This window comes from Hyperolius riggenbachi, chromosome 3 (genome assembly GCF_040937935.1).
Source record: "Hyperolius riggenbachi isolate aHypRig1 chromosome 3, aHypRig1.pri, whole genome shotgun sequence".
Classification (NCBI taxonomy): domain Eukaryota; kingdom Metazoa; phylum Chordata; class Amphibia; order Anura; family Hyperoliidae; genus Hyperolius; species Hyperolius riggenbachi.
Window position 1 is genome coordinate 191,460,715 of NC_090648.1, and position 21,647 is coordinate 191,482,361.

At 39.5% G+C, this 21,647-nt stretch overlaps 1 protein-coding gene across 5 annotated transcripts in view; it reads right to left on the reverse strand.

Annotated features, from left to right (window-relative positions):
* Nucleotides 1–21,647, reverse strand: part of WDR72 (WD repeat domain 72) — a 558,532-nt gene that overhangs the window by 133,729 nt on the left and 403,156 nt on the right. For all 5 annotated transcript variants that reach the window (XM_068275478.1, XM_068275479.1, XM_068275474.1 and 2 more), the window contains one exon: nt 4,735–4,940. In XM_068275478.1, coding sequence (XP_068131579.1) covers nt 4,735–4,940 — 206 coding nt within the window. The remainder of the gene's footprint in view (nt 1–4,734; nt 4,941–21,647) is intronic.

Below are 21,647 nucleotides of genomic sequence, written 5' to 3' on the forward strand. Positions count from 1 at the left end.
AATTTATCACCACTTCCTATCAAGCACATTGTAATTTGTAGATAAAAGCTGGCCTATGATAATAAAATCTTTCATTTCTATCTTGCTTTAAAAAATTGAAAAATAGGTAGAATTAAACACTCTTGGTATTAATTCAGCACAAGCCTTTTTGATTTGGTTTTATTCACTGAGTTACCGTATAACAATACATACACATTTATTCACCTTTTTACACATTTTAAAAATATCTATTTATTTATTAGTAAACTACTTTATTCTGTAGACGTTACATAACTGGAGCAGAAGGCATTGGAATACAACTCATCTTCTGTCTTTCTGCCAAGTAACAGAGCTGTGATAAACATTTCATAGGAGCTCTGGGTGCTTGTATTTAATCTGGTTTTAAAAATAGATTACGGTAATTACCAAATTAATAGCAGTTATAATTATTGGCAATGCTACCCTTTCCCATGTTTTTTCTTTATTTTGACAATATGCATACAAATTACAATTCCTATTTTATAGTTAGTTCCTTTTCCTATTTTCCTTTGTAAGGTCCATATATGATTGTATAAATCTGCAGAAAAGAGCAGGTTACTGTGAACAAGAGCCCAATATTGATTTTTCTGCGGTGCAGTAAAGCATCTCCATTCTATTTGGCTCCTGTCAGAGACACTCTTTAACAGCTGGAGTCAAATTGCACTATTTACAGCAAGAGTCCTTGTCAAACGGACCATAAGTATTCTAACAATACACTATTCAAATGGCACTTTGCCACACAAATTGGCGACTTGATGAATGCCCTTTTGTTGAAAGTGGAAGCCAATATCAAAGTTTTTTTTTCTGACTGTGGTGATTGTAAATGCAATTTAATAAAGTGTTTTCTGCTATATCATCACATTGGAACTTTACTTGGATACGAAGGAGTTAAAAGAGTCCCTTGGAAAAACTATTACACCGCATAACATGTGATGTTGAAAATAATTAAAATCTGCTTAGATACATCAAAGATCCTTGACAACATTAATATGGATCTTGTGTCAACTGCATTTGTCACACAAGGCCGAGCAGTGGCCTTCTGTTACTGGGAGTCCACTTGGCACGTGCACTACAATAACTAAATAAGAAAGGACAGGGGACCATGAAATTAAGGCATTCTTCTATTGTAACCCAGATTTACATGAGCACAAATGCTGTGACACAGGGAAGTCTTTGAAGTTTGGCTGTGCTGAACAGATTTCTTCTTGCATTGATACGCAAATCGGAATATATTAACCTGCAGGTCTCCCTAAAAGCATGACAACAGCAGTAACTGAGATACAATCGGAGGAAGTACCTTTGCTTTGAGAGTGTCTAGTGCATTTAAAGCTGCATAGTAACACTTGAGGAAACATTGCAACATGCAAATCAATAGTGAGAAAACCAACACAAATTCTGTATGAAACAGACTGAACAGAAACTCTGCATGAGTATTCAAAACTATTATGCTTTTTAAAAGACTGAAATAAACTAACATTTGTAACTGCATCAAATTGTAAGCACTCCGTTCAAAGCATTGAAGTAATGTATTGTAATTGTTGACTTCTGCCACACTGTAGTTTTCATGTAAACCCTGAATACACTTTATTTGCAATCAAAGTAAAAGGTAAAAAAATAAATAATCTTTAAAGGATATTATTCTATTGTAAGCGCTATAAATAAACCATTCGAGGTGCCTTTTTCTTTTATTTTAACTTAGTTTTGTTTAATATGTTCAATACAAAAAAAAAGCGCAAAACTGGTTCTAAAAAAAAGGTAAATATGACATTGTATTTATTAATATATTAGGTTTACAATTTAGATCCAGCAGGTGGATCTCCTGAGCAAGAAAAGTAGTGACAAGTTTATCTTCATCTTATTACCCGCTGTGAGGTGAGATTAACTAACAACACAGACTGATTGATTCATTAGCTTCAGTGACCATAATCCAGTTTCTTTATTTCTATTGTTGAAAGCTGCCTCTAGGCAAGGTGCTATAGCTGTGCTTTGCTAGCCAAAAACCCCATAAGGCTTTGAAAAGTAAATAACATGGCTGCACTGTGTATTATTATTATTATATTATTATTATTACTATTATTACTATTATTTTATATATTCTGTGACATTGTACACCTTTACTTGTAAAACACTTTTTTAAATAAACAAATAAATAGAAAAATTGTTAATTCTGCTTTTAGTGTCACTATATAGTACAAGTATCAAGGTACTACAGCTTACGTTACTGTTTCAGTGCAGTTAACATAACACAGGCTTACAAAGATATTTTTTATTTCTATCCCTGATCTGATCCATACAAACACATTTTAGTTGGTAAATAATGGGAGTGCTGACAGGATGCCCTAAAATGGTACATGTAACCATACCAAATGTCCCACTTTTCATACTGGCTGTTATTGTGTGTCTTTGCAAAAATAAAATACTGTGTGAACGCACATGACATTTTGTCTATTCTTTATGGCTGCCAAATATTTCATTATTGTTTGATTCTTGTTCAAAGCTAGTTTCCCTCAAATCCAAGCTCTAAAACTGAGTGACTGATGAAAGAATGCATTTATAAAGCTTTACCATGCAGACTCTTGATCTTGAAAATGTGTAAAAACATTTTATACATTGCATTAAGAGAGATATGGAGGTTGACATATTTACTTCCTTTTAAAATAATGATGTCTGTCTGGCTTTCATGCTGATCCTCTGCCTCTAATTCTATAAGAGTTGTATACTCTGAATGAAAAGGCAGATCAAGTCGGTAACAGGAAATTGTAAATGGACATTTTGGGTGCTGCCCTTGGCACTAATGTTAATTAGCAGCAACCAGGGGCACAAGCAGAAATTTGGGCACCCAGTATCCTATATAATAAAACCCCTGTGTCCCTGCATCCTCCTGTCTCTGTGCGTTTAGCTTAGCGTGCATGCACGACATGCATGCGGACTTGGGACAGCAGGAGGATGGATGCGGGGCTGCGGGCGGAAGCGCAGGCATGTGTGTTGGGGAGCTTGGCCATGTTCACATGTGTCAGGGAGCTTGGTCATGCGCGTGTGGCGCGAGGCTATTGTGGGGGAGGGGAGAAGGGGGTGAGGGGGGTCATGGCAGAGCCATAGCGCTACTTTTAAATGGGGGGCTTATATTCTAGTTGTTAATATTATCATTCATCGTTAATATTATCATTATCATTTATGTGGTGGGGGTGCTTAAGGTTAAGCTACAGGAAGGGAGTTTGTTCCAGGAAGGGTACAGTTAAGGTTAGTTGTCAGGAAGTAGGTTTGCATCAGGGGGATGGTTAAGTGTCAGTAAGGGGGGGTTTAAGGTTAGGCATGGGGGGAGAGGGGTTAGAGTTAATCATTGGAGAGAGAGCGTTCTGTGTGAGAGTAAGGTTAGGTTTAGCTGCAGTAAAATAACGGTAATATTTACCTATATTTTACTAATGAAAATAAACACTCTAAAATAGTCAGAAGTTGGTAAATGTTACCGATAATCTACTATTCCCTGGCACCGTTATTTCACATACACGATCAAGTATTCTTTCTGCAGTCTAAAAGTGTGAACATTCCAATAACTGCCTCTTGTAGCAATCAGAACCTGATCACTAGGGCAACAGTCCTGAGCGCAAACATTAGCTCCACGGAATATGTTGGCACTTTCTAAATCAATAATAATAATAATAATTATACAGACAGATCACTTGGCTACGGTGGAGCAATGTGTACTGTTGCTATGAAGACCGAAGGAGGAATGATGGTCAGTTACATGATGAAGCAGTTTCAGGCAGGAAGAGTAAGGAGGGGAACAATGAGCTTATTTGCCACTCTAATTTAAAGGTCTGGTGTACCAGATCTTCAAACAATGTCGGGGGAGCTGCACATACATTCGATTCTCAACTGAGAGCATTGACTGAGTTTCTTCTAGCATGTGTACAAAGCTTAATAGTACTGTTTGGTTGCTCCCTTATTAAAGAGGTCAACAGATAACAAACAAAGATGAAACTTACTGTAGGGAAGAGCTCACAATGGTGTTTTGCAAGGTGGAGGAGGAAGGATATTATGCCCCCCTTTACTAGACATTTCCACAATGGTAAAAACATATTGGTTGAAATTTGTTAGGCACAATGCCATAGTTAATCAAAGGATTAATAAGAATTTAGTGTGAGGGTGGGTGGGGGAGCACCATTTATAACCCCTTAGGCTGGAAACACACCAGAGAGCGGTCATTCTTGTTTTCTAAAAAAGCTTCCATTAACTTGCATTAAAATTGCAGTAAAATTGCAGCAAAATTGCCACGGTCACAATTTTTTAAAAAAAGGGAAGAATTGCCATCACGGCTATCTCACTATGATCTTACCACAATTTTAATGCAAGTCAATGGAAGCACTTTTTAAAAAACAAAAAATGTGTCTCCGGTGTGACAGGGCCCTTAAAGGAAACCTGCTCTGTGAAAAATATGGAGGAAGCAGTTGTATGTTTTCTGAAGTGCTTACTACCTGTCTGTTACATATGGACCTTTGTCTTTAACATTTTGTAAATCACTGACCCAGAACAAGTATATCTATCTGCTGTGCAGACTCCACTGGATGCATGCATGTTTCAAGTCAGTGATCTGAAATACTGCATCCTAGACTACCCAGATAACTGCCCTGTTCTAAACGGACGTCGGCCTTCATGTTATTCTCATGACATATATTTCTATTGTTTCTTAACACTTGTGTTTCCTAATATTCTTACTTTGATTGATGACTTTTCATGATGCATGAGATTATGGGACAGGTTTCCAAGCTTGTAAGAGCTTGACGACTTGAAAGTTGCCCTTGCATTTCGCTGTGTCTCTTGAGAAGGACTCACAAGTGAGTCAGCCATTTCAATGGTGAAATCTTCACAAGCGGTGAGAATTGCTTTTGCCATCTCTCCAGTTTCATGTCGTTCTAAAGTACCTAAACAAACAGGGAGGATACAAAGTGTGAGCTGCTTACAAATGTACCAAAAGGGAAAAGTATTTATATTTTGTTATTACTTAAGCTTTATTTAAATTTCACATACGGTACCCAAGGCTTTGATAAATGCAGCTTTACAAAGCAGATGCTGCTTTCTACATTGGTACCCAGTTTCCATTGTTATTTCTGGTGGTATACAAACACCTCCTTCCCCTGTGATATCATGCACCAGTCTTCTGCATCAGTGTAGCACCATTATGTGAAGGAGGGGATGAAGCCTCACCAAAAAACCTTGATGAACTCATCATAATGGACAATAAAAGTTCATGCGTGCAAGTGCATCCTTCACCTAAAATTAGTCCCCATGGGAGTCAGGACCTGCCAGATTATAAAAGAACTGGTACAGTCCCATCTCTAAAGTTAAATGGAACCTAAAGTGTTAGATATATAGAGGTTGCCATATTTATTTCCTTTTAAATAATGCATATTGCCTGGCTGGCCCGCTGATCCTCTGCCTTATATACTTTTAGTCATAGACATTGAATAAGCATGCAGATCAAGTGCTCTGACTCAAGTCTGACTGGATTAGCTCATGCTTGTTTTAGGTGTGTGATTCAGACAAAGAGATCAGTAGCTTAGCCAGGCAACTGGTATTGCTTAAAAGGAAATAAATATGGAAGCCTTTCTTTAGGTTCCCTTTAAAGTGTACCAGAGACGAGAAGCATCTCAGGTACCATACTTACCTGGGGCTTCCTTAAGCCCCTTTAGGGCCGCTCGTCCCTCGCCGTATCCCTAGGTGGCTTCGGTCCCTGGCAATTCAGCCTCAAAGCTTGGCCAAATTGTGCTTCATTTCGTATGAGCGGCCTGGCCAGGCATGCTCCTACATCACTCTCCAGTCCCTGGGAGTGTTCTGCACCTGCGCAGGCGCAGATTGCTCCCAGAGATGGCAGCGCGAAGGTGAAAGACGAGCTGTGAAAAAGGACAGTGGAGAGTGGTAAGAAAAACAAGGCACCGCTGCACTAGTTATCACTAGTCTGTCCATCTATATTTTATTTTAGGGTTTGTAAGGGTGTTAAACTATTATATCAGTGAAGATTTTTCAGTTAGGCAGTGGAGTCAAACATAATTTGTAATATTTTCACTCTAAGGAACTACACTCTATACGTACAGTTATGTTGAAATGAAAGGATCTACTCTACCTGTGGAAATATATATTATAAGGCACTGAGAAAACTATGACACATGAAAGCACTTTGCCTGGAATGTATGTTACAAAAAACTAAATGGTTTGTTAATTTGGGACAGTGATCAGCAATGGAAGATTAAAGCTCTGAAGACAAACAATATAATGGTCAGCTCCAAATGTGTCCATTCAATGAACTGTGGAAAGACAATGCACTCATTTTTCAATAACAAATTTACCAAATTTATTACAGTATGTTAAAAATTCAGTTACAGATATTTCACAATCGAGGCACAAATTATTTGAAGTTCCCACCTTTGACTGTCTCTGTTGAAGTAAATGTTTCTTAACTAACCTCATGCATGCATAGCACAAGAGATTCATAGTGTAACTTAAAGGTCATCCAATGAAGTGGGCGAGTCCTCGAAATGCGTAGTAAAGTAGAACGTAACTCTTGGCAAGTTGGAGGAGGAAGTGACCTGCATGTAGGTACCGGGCAGTTTGTCCCCCAATCGAGCTCAGTCTAGCTGCTGGCCATGGCTATTCTGCCGGGACATTACTCCTTTTGGCACGTGCAACCCTATTACTTGGTATAACATATTTGTGTGCAGTGAGATTACATTAAGCACATTATGCTATATAGGTGCCATTTCTCTTTGTTTGTTTTATACCCCAAAAAAGATGTTAAATGTAGCACATTCTTTAGTTAGTAATTGCCTTCTTTCCTTTAACCAGGAATTAATGGTCCTCATGCAAGTGCAATATTCTCCTTTCAGACACAAAGATGTCCAGGAGGTGTGGTTTCACAGGCACTGCTCGGAGTGCTGTGAGCAAGCCCCGGGCAGAAGGAGAGCTGCTGGGTGCTCCTGCATGTCTGAAAGGGGGCTACTGTGCATGCCATTAATTCCAGGTCAAAGGTCCTGACTATTACTAATTGGGGCCTGCTAAAAATATATAGTGGAGAAAAAGCTGAAAACGGGGAAAAATGGAGAATACAAACTGACAAAGGGGACCATTACCAACTAAATGGCTTAAGGGGTAGATAGACTCTAGTGCAGAAGCAGGAGGAGCGTGTTGGCATCTGTTTCCAGTGTAGTAAGAAGTGGCACTGCTCTATTAGGTTCCACCTGAAGGTGGCTGGTAGAATCTGTAAAAAAGGAACAAAGCAAAAGAGCACATTCAGAGTTAAGATAAACCAAATGGCCGGCCACAGAATATTCTCACCTTTCGGAGATGCTGGTAACCCGTACAGGTGTTTAAGCTGTCAGGCTTTTGTCCTACTTGCCTGAGAACAGGGCTTCTCAGGCACAGACAGTTCCCTCCAAACCTCCAGTCCTTGAGGCTGCTACCTGCCCAAAGAAACCCAGTCCCCGGGCAAGTGGGACAAAAGCCTGACGGCTTAAACAACTGTACAGGTTACTAGCATCTCCCAAAGATGATAATATTCTGTGGCTGGCCATTTGTTTAATTTTAGCCCTGATAGCGTTCTTTTGCATTGTCCCTTTTTTTTACAGATTGCAAACAAAAGTATGTACTACATTTAATTTTTTTTTAGGGGGGGGGGGGGGAGGTGTCTCGAAGTTCCAACCAAAAACTCATAAAAAAGCTAAATAGCATTTCTGTATGATACAGCATGATCAGACTTGAAAAGTAGACTTCCTTTAAATAAATAGAAAAAAACAAATGACTAGTAAACTAACAAATCCAGGTCATGGCACCCACACTTATCAAGCTCTAAACATAAGCACACATGATCTTCAACAATATATATCATGTCTATAATTTGTTAACAGGCGAAATAAGAAAATTATTAGAGATGGTCATAGCACATAAATGAACAGTGACTGTAGCCTGAATGAGGTTAGATTATATGCATTCAGTATGCATTTATAGAAGCTGGTAACTCTTGTTATAGGCCATATTGCAAAAAAACAGATTAACACTGTGTTAGCAAAGGTGATATTTTAAGAGACAGAATAATGTTATGCTGCCAGAGGTGAGATTGCATTATTCTGTGACTCAGTAATTACAGTAGTTCTTATCAATCCTGTGCAAGATAGACAATGAAAACTAGAATCTTCACAGACTGCTATGCATAGCCATAGTACAGAAGCAATATATAAAATCACTCATACACTGCCCTCTAGTGTTTCAGTCATTCAATAACAAATGTTTCTAAATTTTTGTCATTTTTTTAGGACAATAAATAGCATGATCCATTTTATGATGAAAAACCTATACAGTCTCTGTACTTGATAGCAGTCATTGTCTCAGTGGGGCATCCATCTCTATGCAGGAGAAGGTGGTCTAATGTGACTCAGGCAGTAATATCCGTACTTGTCCTCAAACACTGAATGGCAGAGGATGATTCCTGCAAAGGTATTTTCTTGACAGTAGGACATGCAAGATATAAATGGCTGTCTAGGGTGATTTCGATCTAAATGGCCTGTGACTCATATCAGATTCAGAAAAATGTAATAGGGCATCTGATCTTCATTGTTGTGTAGTTAATGCAAAACCACAATTACAGTACCAATCATTAGATATAATACTCAATACTAATTGGCAGCAGATGTGATATTTGCATTATGTGCAGGAAAACAATCAGACGCGCGCTGTAAAAACAGCGCAGGAGTTTTGGGTTCAGCCGGAGCCGCCATAGGCTGTAATTGGAATTACGGCTATAGCGACACTCAGTAATTTATTTGGGCTCTGTCAAAAGAAGGAGCACATATTACTATAAACACTGTTATTTGGGCCACACGCAATAGCTGGAAGCCGAATTACATCTTTCCCCACTATCCATGGCGACCAGGAGGGTGAATAGTAATTAGCACCGCCGGGACGTGTGCAGGTGTAGGATGAGCCGTTTCTCTGCTTTACCCTGCGCCCAAATCTCCCGGCAGCTGAATCATATATATGACAATCAGAGCCATAACTTGAAGACCACCATATTTCAATGGAGTCTAGCAGAAGAGAGAATGTACAATTTAGCTATAATATTATTTGTAGCAAATTGATACAATATAGGTTTGTACATATGGTGACCACTGAGGCTTCACAATGTGTGCAGAGAATGGGAGGTGGCTACTTAAAGAGGCAGTGTAAGGACTCTGTATATTAGAATGCAGTAAATTATTTAGAATACTCTCTTCTGTGTTAATTTCCTGGTTTCAGCATCAGAAACACTTCCTATACCTACATATTGCTCTATATTGGTGTGTAGCTCCACCCTCCCAGCGATGTCAAGCCTAGGCTGATTAGCTATTTGATCTTCTTCTTCCCAGTGGTTTTTTTTTTCTATTCAGCTCAGAACACCCAACACCCAATCATTCCTCAGTGATGCACCTCGCCAGGACGAAAGATGCAGCCAACTGTGATTTGAGAATGTAAATCACGGAGAGGAAAAATTTTACAATGAACAAACTGACTAAATAATTTCAAAATGAATATTGCAAAAAATAAGAAATTTAATCAGTGGCATAGCTAAGGAGCTGTGGGCCCCGATGCAAGTTTAACATTGGGGCCCTTCAAGCACTCTATACATAACAATTGATACGGCGCACCAAAACCTGCCAACGGCAACTCCAGTGTCAGAGGTGCAAGAAGGGGATGGGCAACAGTTTGTTAATCATTATTACCACCATTCAAAGTATCTATAGAAGTGATTATTATGAGCACAGGACCAATAGAGAGCTAATACTGTAGTTGAGAGAGGACCCTTTGGGGTCCCTCTAGTCCAAGGGCCCCGATGCGGTCGCAACCTCTGCGACCCCTATTGCTACGTCCCTGAATTTTATTCATTATGTTATTTTCACTAGGTACTCATTAATGCAATGTTGCTTAATTTCTTATAAAATCCCAAGTCCTTAACTTAACTGATCAGATAAGAAAGTACAGTATATATTATATGTAAGCTCCCTCCAGGCATTTCATCCCAATTTTGATATGACACCAATAAAGACATATAACAAGTAGGAGAGTAGAAGGCCACATTATATCCTGAATGAATGATCAGTTTCACACATTATCAGTGTCAAATGTTTTACTACGACAGTCTGTGTTGGTGTGAAATCTGCTGTACATAGCATTTTGAAAATAGATACCATACACAGAAACAGATGTAGACAGCAGGCTTGCCAAAGCCTTATAAACTGGGGCACACTTTCCTGACATCTGATTAGTTGATAAGCACTCCTGAAACACTATCCTGCTAAAGGGCACAGAAATGTAAGAGCAAGCTCTTCACAGGTATACTCTGCCTGAAATCCAGCTGCTGTTGTCAAGACAGCCAACAATTGCCCTTTGAAAAGTATAAGTGGACCCGTCTAGATTTGCTAGAAGAGTTTGACACAACTAAACTGGAGTATTTCACTTTTAATCACTTTTCTTTTCCTATTGCTTATAACTGAATATGTATGTGTTTTCTAAATTGAAAGATTAAAAAGTCTTCCTGCACAGGGAAGTTTGGGGGAGTGAGTGCTGACAGCAACATGTATCTTGCAGTTGTGCAATCCAGATATATTAATTACCTTTTTCAGACTATAAGATGCTCCTGACCATAAGACACACCTAAGTTTAGAGGGAAAAAATCAGGGGAAAAAATATACATACTAAACATGGTGCAATCATCTTGTGGATTATGCCACCATTGTACCTCATGCCCCCTTGTACCTATTGTGTCTCCCTGTGTACTCCTCTGTCCTCCTTGTGTCTTTCTGTGTCCGCCTCTGTCCTCCTTGTGTCCTCCTCTATGCCTCTTTATGTCCCCCTGTGTCCTCCGTCTGTTCCCCGTGTCCTCCCCTGCATGGGCACAGTACAAGAAGTCCCTGATATTACAGTAGGTTGGAGATTCGTATTGGTAGGTGTTCACAAGTCAGGAACTCCCTGCATTTGGACTATAAGACGCAGTGGCTTTTTACCCGCACTTTTGGGGGAGAAAAAGTGAGTTTTAAGGCCCATACACACGTTCGTTTTTTTGAACGACAGGTCGTTTGAATGTCCCGTCGTTCAGTCGTTCGCCCGCTAAATAGGGTGTGTGTACAGACTGTCATTCGCGTGATAAGAGTGAGTTTGAGCGATCCGCCCGGCGCAAAAAACGCCGTGTGTATGGGCCTTTACAGTGCAAAAAATACAGTAATTAAATTACATTTGAATATGACAGGGGAAAACACAGGGGAGCTAGCAAAATCAGTGAGTGACTCCATTCCAAGATATGAGGAAGCTATTATGCCCCTGTATTTGAAAGCACACCTGATCTGAATGGGTTATGGATGCTGCCATATTTATTTCCTTTTAAACAATGCCAGTTGCTCAGCAGTCCTGCTGACCCCATAGCTCCAATACCTTTAGCCATACCTTTAGCTATACACCCTGAACAAGTTTGCTGATCAAGTGTTTCTGACTGAAATTTAACCAGATTAGCTGCATGCTTGTTTAAGGTGTGTGATTTAGACATTACTGCAGCCAAGGAGATCAGCAGGACTTCCAGGCAACTGGTATTGTTTAACAGGAAATAAATATGTCAGCCTCCATATCCCTCCCAGTTCATGTGTACTTTAAAGAGGAACTGTTGCGAAAATCTTAAAGCGGAATATAACCCTGCATTTCAACTTTGCTCTAAAACATTATTTACAGTATATTATATGCAACCAGCATTTTTTTTTTACTAGACCAGCATTGGAAGGGTTACACAGGGCTTTAAAGTCCCTGGAGATTTCTGCAGACGCATCCGAACTTGAGTTAGATACTTTTTGTTTACATAAATGTATCTAAGTGTTTATTGTGACTCATCTCTCTCACTGAGAAGGAGTTGGAGGACAGCCAAAGAGTGTGTAATATTTCTAAATATATACATATAACTAAATAGAATGTAACTATCTGAACGTCTGCACGGAACTGAAAACCTCTGTGTTTAACCCTTCCAATGCTGGTCTAGTAAAAAAAAATGCTTTTTGCATATAATATGCTGTAAATAATGTTTTAGAGCAAAGTTGAAATGCAGGGTTATATTCCGCTTTAAAATTTAAAAAACACATACAAATAAGAAGTACATTTCTTCCAGAGTAAAATGAGCCATATATTACTTTTCTCCTATGTTGCTGTCACTTACAGTAAGTAGTAGAAATCTGACATTACCGACAGGTTTTGGGTTAGTCCATCTCTTCATGGGGCATTCTCAGCATTGCCTTTATTCTTTATGGAGAAACTCCCTGAAAAAGATTTATACAATGATGCTGGCCAGCCTCCCTGCTCACCGTACACTTCTTTGGCAGTTGGACGGAGCAACTGCCATTCACTAAGTGCTTTTAAAAATAAATAAAACCCAGAGAACCACCCATGAGAAGATGGGCTAGTCCAAAATCTGATGGTAATGTCCGATTTCTACTACTTACTGTAAGTGACAGCAACATAGGAGATAAATAATGTATGGCTCATTTTATTCTGGAGGAAACATACTTCTTATTTGTATATGTTTACATGTATTTTAAATGTTAAGATTTTCGCAACAGAGCAGAGGTCCTTTAAGGAGACAGCTGCGCTCAGCTTCTGCTTTTGCTCTGCCTGCGTTCAGTACCATAATATGTTCTGCTGAGCACCCTCTCAACAGACACACCTAACCCCAACCCTTTAGATTGTAAGCCTCTAGCAGGGCCCTCTCCCTTAGTGTTTCCAGCGTTATCATGTACCATGTATGCTTACCCCTCTTATGGACTAAAATGCACTTGATCTATTTTGGCAAAGACCAGAGGTGTAACTAGAGGGACATATGTCCCTGGATGCAGCGATTTGGGGGCACTCGGTGGCTACCTGCTGCTGGCAGGGCACTGGGCTGCCCAGTGTGCCAGCTCAGTCTTCTCCCCAGTCAGCATATGGTACACCTCACTGTCTATTTACTTACTCCCTGTAGATGGCTGGGGGCGGGAACAGCTGCTAGCAGACACGTGGGCGGGGTAAACCTGACTAGGGGTGTAGTGGAGGCATGACTAGGAGTGTGGCAGGGGTGTCTCTTAAAGGTGTCCCTTTTTGTTATTTTAAAATGATGGCAGTTATGCGTAATATGTTGGTGCATTATAAATACAAAAATAATAATAGTGAGCTGCTGGAAACTCTGCAGGAGGAGGCTGAATGTAATCCACCACAGTATACTGCAGTGATATGGCCATCTATTATCAGTGGCATTGCTAGAGAAAGTGCTCCCATATCGCAGCCCCCTGTCCTGAAATCAGATCCCTCTTAATTTTCCACTTCAACACCTGCAATTGTAGTTGTCATTGGCAGCAATAAGAAAACAGCCATGTGTGGTTTAAAATGTGCACATTCAGATGTGATCTGTCTCTCAGATCAAGAAAATTCACCCAGAAAACAAGGTTTAAACGCCTGTCTAAACAACCTGTTTAAGTTACACTAGTGGGTAAATGCTTATTTTCTACAACTGACTTATCTTTCGGATTAACAAAATGCACTACTGACTGCATATAGCCAGTGTGAGCTGGCTTCTAACGGGGAGCAATAGCTTTCTAGTGGACCTCACCACATGCATCATTAGCCAAGCAGGAGTTACTGTAAAATGTAGCCAAATATAAGACAGTAGGGGTCTGATCCAAATCAATTTTTCTCCTAAGTTTTCTCCTAGGTAATATTTTTACATCTTATAAATAAAATGCCTTTCAAGCCACCAGAAACTTTTCAATTTCAGTGCTGAAAAGTTACTCTAAATAGAAGATAAAAACTATATCCTAGGAGAAAACTCAGGACAGGAGAAAATGTTAATTGCATATGGGCCAATGTCCCCTAAAGTGATCAAATTAGGAAAAAAAAAAAAACCTCATTGTGAAAATGGCTTTTATTTATAATACTGCCATGAGCAAATTTCATTTTGGAGCACACACAAGGGTAGAAGGGTGTGCAATGAACACTGCGCAGGTTCTGCAGCTCTGTTAACCACAGCAGTTTGTATATTTAAAAATGTAGCATTTATTATTTTAATTTGGATCCACTGTAAAGGTGTGATTCACAGATTACCATCTTGACAACTCATTTTTCCTTTTTTTTTTACTTTCCCATGCACTAAAGCATTAAAAAATGTTTTTGTATATATTAGAACAGAATAGCAAAGCAAATGCTACTGACTTCACCCACCCCATCTGTTGGTATGCCTGATATGCTGTATGCAAGTAATCTTACATGATATAGCATAGATGTATGTTGTAGTGGTGAGCTAGTGTTGCTCACATAACTTAAATCAACAGATACCGTACTTTGTAAAATCTGCACGATGGGTCCAAATTATAACTGATGTGTTAAGCAAATGAAAATAAAAAATTCTAATCACATAATGAAGAAGTAAACACTACCCACAATGTTACAAGAATTCACCGTGTAGGATGGCCATCGCTACAAAAATTCATGTTTCAAGTGATGGCTGCATTAATCGCTATCCGTTTGTGATGCTGCTTTTTAAATAAAGTTTTTTTGGAGGAAAAAAAGGTCTATATGGCACAATTGCAATGCCAAATAAATATTATTTTTAAGATTTTACTATTTACTTTATAATTCAAAAAAAGAATGAAAAAAGAAACAGCACAACTCTTCAAGAGTTTTTAACACATTCATCAACTATGCAAGTAGGGTGACTTGAAGAGTGACCATGGCCTCTATGCCTGCATGGCATGGTTTGATGAATGTGTTAAAATGCTTTGAAAGCCTAAACTGTTTTTATACTTTCTTTTTTTATAAAAATAAACAAATGATAGAATATTAATATTGTATGTATTTGAAGTCACAGGGGTGTTTTCTAAACATTTTTTAAACTTAAGATCTTGTTTCCAAAGATTACTTTTAACATGGCGGACATGAAAAGGTGTAAGCAGCTTAGGGCTGGTTCACACAGCAAGAGCTTTTTTTGTGATTTTAGCATTGCATTAGCAAGAGCTTTTCAAATCACTAGTGCTAAAAAGCTCTTGCAGAGTGAACCAACCCTAATAAAAAGTTTTTGCCAAGCATCACACTAAACATTGTTTAATTCTTTTAATACATGGCATGGCTAGCATGCAGCCAAGGCAGTGGAATGCCCAGTGATGAACAGACAAACATGCACATGTGCACTACAGTACTTTCAATTTATTTCAGATGAGCCGATCATGGTTTGTAACGTGCAGAGAGTTGGAGCAGTTTGTGGTTTTCTGAATATCATGGCTACATCTCGGCCCAGGCAGAATGGGATTGCAGTCTGTCCAGCAATCTCAGCTACAGACATGCACTAGGCTGAAGAATCAAACTTCTGTATAAAATCAAAAGACCTCTATAATTTTGATAATATATCTATTATACTAAAGGAGGCGCTGCACTAATATATAAAAATCAATCTTAACACTAAGGCCTGGTGCACACCAGAGGAGTTTTTCTGAGCGTTTTGAGTTTTTAAATCTACTGCTAATGTTATCCTATGTGTCTGTGCACACTGGAGCAATGAGGTTTTGTAAAAAGCCCCATAGCATTACATTGGGAAGAGCTTTTGAAAGGTTTCAAAAGCTCTTCCCAATGTAATGCTATGGGTTTTTTTACAAAACCTCATTGCACTCCCTCCCTAACATTAGCAGCAGATTTAAAAACTCAAAACGCTCAGAAAAACTCCTCTGGTGTGCACCAGGCCTAAGTGGGATTTTGTTTACACACAAAAATGATACCCACCAAAGCATCCACCAAATTTCTTCCTGCTGCTTCCTTGATATTAGGTGGGGGTACCCAAACCCTACACCTTGAGAAAAGAGGGCATATACTATAAATTATAAAGGAGCGCTGGACATAAATAGGATCAGAAGATACTGCTCATGTCTATTTTTATTTTTGTTCAAGCAAAGAATACAAGTTAAAATGTGGTATATATACACACCATCTACTCACTCACACCATGCACACCCTTGTGGGGGCTACCTGATGTCTTTAAAAAATGTATTAAAAAAAAATAATATATATATATATTAAAAAATAATATATATACCTATATATATCAAAAATTTAAAAAACAGAAAATATATTTTAAAAAAAAAACTCCCCGATAGGATTATAAAAGAGGACTCCAAAAAATTCAGGTGATCTGTAATGTCAATAGAGTATATATATATTGCCACCCTGAAAATTCACTTAGATGACACACACTGAAGATGTAAAAAGTTACAGTTTCCGTATTGCACAATGTATGGTACCTCCTTTTATGACTTTCTGGGTTCACTGCCGCCTTCTGTAGCACTAGTACAAATATCTCCTGCGCATGTAGTCGCCTCCGTGTGCCAGGTCCCCAGGCACTGGGCAAGGCCTGCTCCCCATCACCAAGCCGGTCAAGTTTTCCGAGCACGTTAGCCGGGCTAAGCGCTCTAAACTTCGACGGTATCCAGAGTTCCCGCTGACATCACCTCCTCGCTGTCCTCCTGCGTTCCACTGAACAGAGCAGTGGTATTTCCTTGCGTTCCACCACACGATCAGCGCTGAGTTAAATGATGGGCCTGTGTATAGGCTACAATCACTTGGACCACCACTGCAAAGTACTAGGATCTTATGGGGCGCCTCTCCTAGCTTAGATCAACATGTTTCAACGATCCAACGGTCGCCTTCTTCAGGATCAGTGGTTTGGTCCTATTTGGTAGCCATATTTATATGTCCATATCACCTCCTCCTACCTCCTCTTAAATCGGCCCGCTGCCAGTGTCTTCTTATTTGTCTTAGGTACACTACATGTATATATCCAATATGCTTGCTCACAAAAAAGTAATACAAAATATAAAAGATATATATACCCATATCTTACTCAAAAAAACTACTCATGTATGTTATGCGGAATCCATAAACATAAAGTACTAAGACATCAGATATTTCCTCACTACATCAGATAGTCCCCACTTTTCAAATCATACAACCATACTGAAACCCTATTGCTGCACTTTGATTATTTCTATTTCATAAATCCAAAAGTTTCCATCCCTTCATTAATGCCTTTTGGGGCAATGGTGTCAAGATCAAAAATCCACCTACTTTCACTTCTGGACATTTTGGCAATATAATCCCCTCCCCGTATATCCTATTCCCTATTTATGATTTCAATTCCAAAAAATATTATATTCTGGGTCTTACAGTTATGAAACTTTTGAAAGTGTTTTGAGAGTGGATGCTCCTCCCACCCTTTCTTGATATTATTCATATGTTTGTTCAAAGCAAGAAAAGTGGAGTACCAGCACTCTTTTGAACTGCACCAGGAGACTGGACTTGGCTGTAATTAGCTATAGGCTGTAAGGATGTAGGTCCCTTTAAATAGCGTGCACAGGCTGTGTAGCAGAAAGCAATCTTGTTATGAAAGGAGAGGTGAGGCGAAGCCAGCACTGCAATTGGGATTGTTTATTGAAAAAAGTTGATAAAATCACTTACAGTCAGCGTGCAGTCAGGTGCAAAGCGGGTTAAGTGGGCGCCAGGTCTGTGTCCCCCTACAGACGTCCGATTCCCGCTAACAGCGCTTGTTCACTGCAATGGGGAGAGTTGCGGTGAACAAGCGCTGTTAGCAGTGCTGGCTTCGCCTCACCTCTCCTTTCATAACATTATTCATATGTTCATCTATCCTCTCGAAGAGCTCCCTTTTGGTGGGACCAAGGTATTTTTTGCCACAAGGGCAAATTAAACAGTATATGATCCCCTTCATGTCACAGGTTATCAGCTGGCGAATCTCATGGACTCCATGTGGTCCTTCCACAGTCTTAACTTTCCTATACCCCCTGGTGTTCCTACAATTATTACACCTCCTGCATCTAACAAATCCACCCTCATTATCTACCAGTCTATCCCTCTGATAGTCACCAGCTGCCATTGCTACCCTCAATCCCACGTTCCCCGGTTTCCTGAATATAAAGGTTAGTTTGCTTAGTAGAATTTCATTAAGGATTTTGTCATCCCTCAATATAGACCAATGTTTATTAATTCGTTTCACTGCATTCACCTGTGCACAATATTTAAGGTTAATTTTGAGGGAGTGGTCCACATTTTCATTATGCACCTTCTTCCTTAGGAGGTCTTTGCATTCAAGTCTATCCACTTCCTCTTTTGCTTTATCTATAAGTTCAAGCTGATATCCTTTTTCGGAGAATTTTTTGCTTAGTTCTTCTCTTTCTATTATATATTTACTTTCCTCTGTACAATTTCTTTTTAACCTTATGAACTGTCCCTTAGGTACATTATTTAACCATGAGGGCAGATGGCAGCTGGTGGCCAATATATACCCATTAACATCTGTAGGCTTACTATAAGTACATGTCTTTAATATATTCCCTTCTACATATATAGTTAAGTCCAGAAAATTCACCCGCTGACAACTCATCTCTGAAGTAAATTTTAAATTTCTGTCATCAACCTCAATTTTCTCCAAAAACCTCCGGAGTGGCAACTCTGTACCCCTCCAGACGAATAGGACGTCTTCAATAAATCTACTCCATAAGACCAGGTGCACCCGGGGCCCCCACGCCCATATACATGGGACTCTTCCCAATGGGCCATGAAGAGATTGGCGTACCCCGGGGTGAACCGGGTCCCCATTGCTGTCCCACTCGTCTGGAGGTAGTACTCTCCCGCATATAGGAAGAAGTTATGGGTCAATATATACCCTATGGCCTTCAAAATAAACCCCTTTTGCTCATCCCCTAAGTTCAGGTCCAAATCAAGATAATGCTTCACCGCCTGTATGCCCTTGTCATGCTGGATAATGGTGTATAGGGAGGTTACATCAAGGGTCCCTAGAATCCAGCCCTCTTCCCACGCCACCTCCTCCAAGAGGTTGAGTACATGTCTGGAGTCCTCGAGGTAGGCCGGCGTCCCCTTGACATATTTCTGTAAAAAGATGTCAACATTTTTGGACAGATTTGAAGTGCTAGACACTATGCCTGAAACAATCGGCCTTCCCGGAGGACTCTCAAGACTCTTGTGGACCTTCGGTAAGTGATAGAACACAGCCAGCCTGGGATGGGCAATATTTATAAATTCATATTCATTTGTAGCGAGAATTCCTTCTTGTTTAGCTCCTTTTAACAACTCACCTAATTCTCTACCGAGTCGTACACTTGAGTCATCTGTATGTGTCCTTATCATTGAGCAATCTGGTGGCTTCATGTTGATAATCCTCCGAGTTTTGTATCACAATCCCGCCCCCCCTTGTCCGCCGGACGTAGACCGATTTTTCTGTATATCGTGCAGGGCTCGGGTTTCTTTTGCACTCAGATTGCCCAATGATGCAGGCTGTGGTCTCATCTTCCTCAAATCCTTTTCTACACCCCGTTCAAAGAGTTCCATTTTTTTACTCACCTCACTGATTGGATGGAATTTTGATGGTTTCCTGAGGGAAGTGTGTTGGTAAAAACTGAACTCCTCTTTCCTTGATATGGGGTTTTTTTGAAAATATTTTTTAAGACACAATTTCCTGGTATACTTTTTATATCTATAAATGTTTCGAACTTATTAAGTTTACTGGTGGGGCAAATTTCAATCCTTTCTCCAACAACTGTTTTTCTGCCTCATGAAGCGTAACGTCACTGAGGTTGAAAAAGCCCATTTCCAGATCTGACTTTTGGTTTTGTTCTAATACCGCCTTCCTGAGTGTATTTCTACCCCCCCTAGACCCTCTTTTCCTCCCCCTCCTCCCCTCGGATCCCTGTCCACTGCTAAAAAATACCCACTGATGGGATAAGTGTTCCCACCTATACCCCCTCCCCCTAGAATTCCTTTCTTGGGTCTTGGGGTTTATGGTTATTTCTAGCTGGTATAGGACTTTGGTTCGACCCTACCGGGGTTTGATTTTTCTTATTAAAAATAATCCGGGGTGTTTTCTCTTGTTGATAATTACCTTCTGGATCTCCATTTGAGGTGGACAGGACGGAATATCTATTGCTTGTGGGTACATCAATTTGGTAATTATGCTCTTGATTTTTTGGAGTCCTTTTTTAGAATCCTATCGGGAGGGTTTTTTTTAATATATTTTCTCTTTTTTGATTTTTTATATATTTAGGTATATATATTATTTTTTAATATATATATATTTTTTATACATTTTTAAAGACATCAGGTAGCCCCTCAAGGGTGTGCATGGTGTGAGTGAGTAGATGGTGTGTATATATTCCACATTTTAACTTGTATTCTTTGCTTGAGCAAAAATAAAAATAGACACGAGCAGTATCTTTTGATCCTTTTTATGTCCAGTGCTCCTTTATAATTTATATGATAATATATCTGCTTAGAATTGTTCTTCACTTCTTTGTAATTTTTCTTTTTAATTCAGTATCTCTAACATAACTCTCAGATCCAAGTACACTAACATATCGTTCAGTGACATTATATGAAATGCATGTATTCAGAGCTGATATACTGAAATAATCTATACTGTTGCTAGCCTGCTAGTCTACCAAGCCTGCTCCTTTAATGGTCTTGTCCATTTAGTCACAGGTGTCAGGAACTCTTGCAGCAGACCAGCCATCATCTATTGAGCTCTTAGCTAAATTGTACACAATCATTTCAGGTTTCAGTTCTCAAATACTGCAATCCCCTAGTGGTCCAATTAAAGATATTTTTTTCCACATAAGAACCTATTGAACAATACACTGTACAAGTAATATCATTTTCTAACTCAGAACAACAAAATAACAGATAAAGTTCGTAAGGAGTTCCTCAGATTTAAAGCTGAACTGCAAGCATAAATACATTTTATCTTTCATAAGACTTTTTTCAGCATTAGAAAATAAACTAACTAGTTAGTATTTATATGATTTACAGAACCAAGTAAAGTGTGTGCTGCTCATACTTTTCTGTAAAGTTCTTTTGAGAATAAATTAGTTTATTTTAACCACTTGAGTTTCAGCAGTCTCTGGCCCCAAAAGAGACTGCTGATACAAAAAATTGGGCTCATTGACATCACATGGTGTGGACGATTTAATTGGCTCCTGACCTTGTGATCACTGTGAGCCAATGTGGGCTGAGCTGCAGCAATAAGAGAGCAGCACAATCGGCGGTAGCGTTGGGAGTGTACGGCGCGAAGATTGAAATCTATGTCCTGGTAGGGATAAGAGCAGAGGCGTGTCTAGGGAAAACCGCACCTATAGCTAACACTGAAAACCGCCCCGGGGCACCATCCAAAAAATGTAAGGTGTAATTTCAGTTAAAAAGTTGCATTGACATTGAAATGAATCATGACCTGTAAGAATGAGGTACGGCAAAAAGTCAGCCTGTACATATCCCCAACTAAAAATTAGGCAGCTTGTCCCCCCCAAATCTATATGGAGAATGCCAAGGATGCTATGCAGCAGTGCCCCCAGTAGGAGGCGCCCATGGCACATGCCATACCTGCACCTCTGTAGATACGCCTCTGGATAACAGGTCCCAAATTGCAGATTTCAATCAGCCAGAAAGCTCTTAAAGAGGATCCATAAGTGCTTCACGGGTAATCTTGAACACGCTACTTGCAACTGCATGTAGTAAAGTGTGATGATGTTATCAAATCA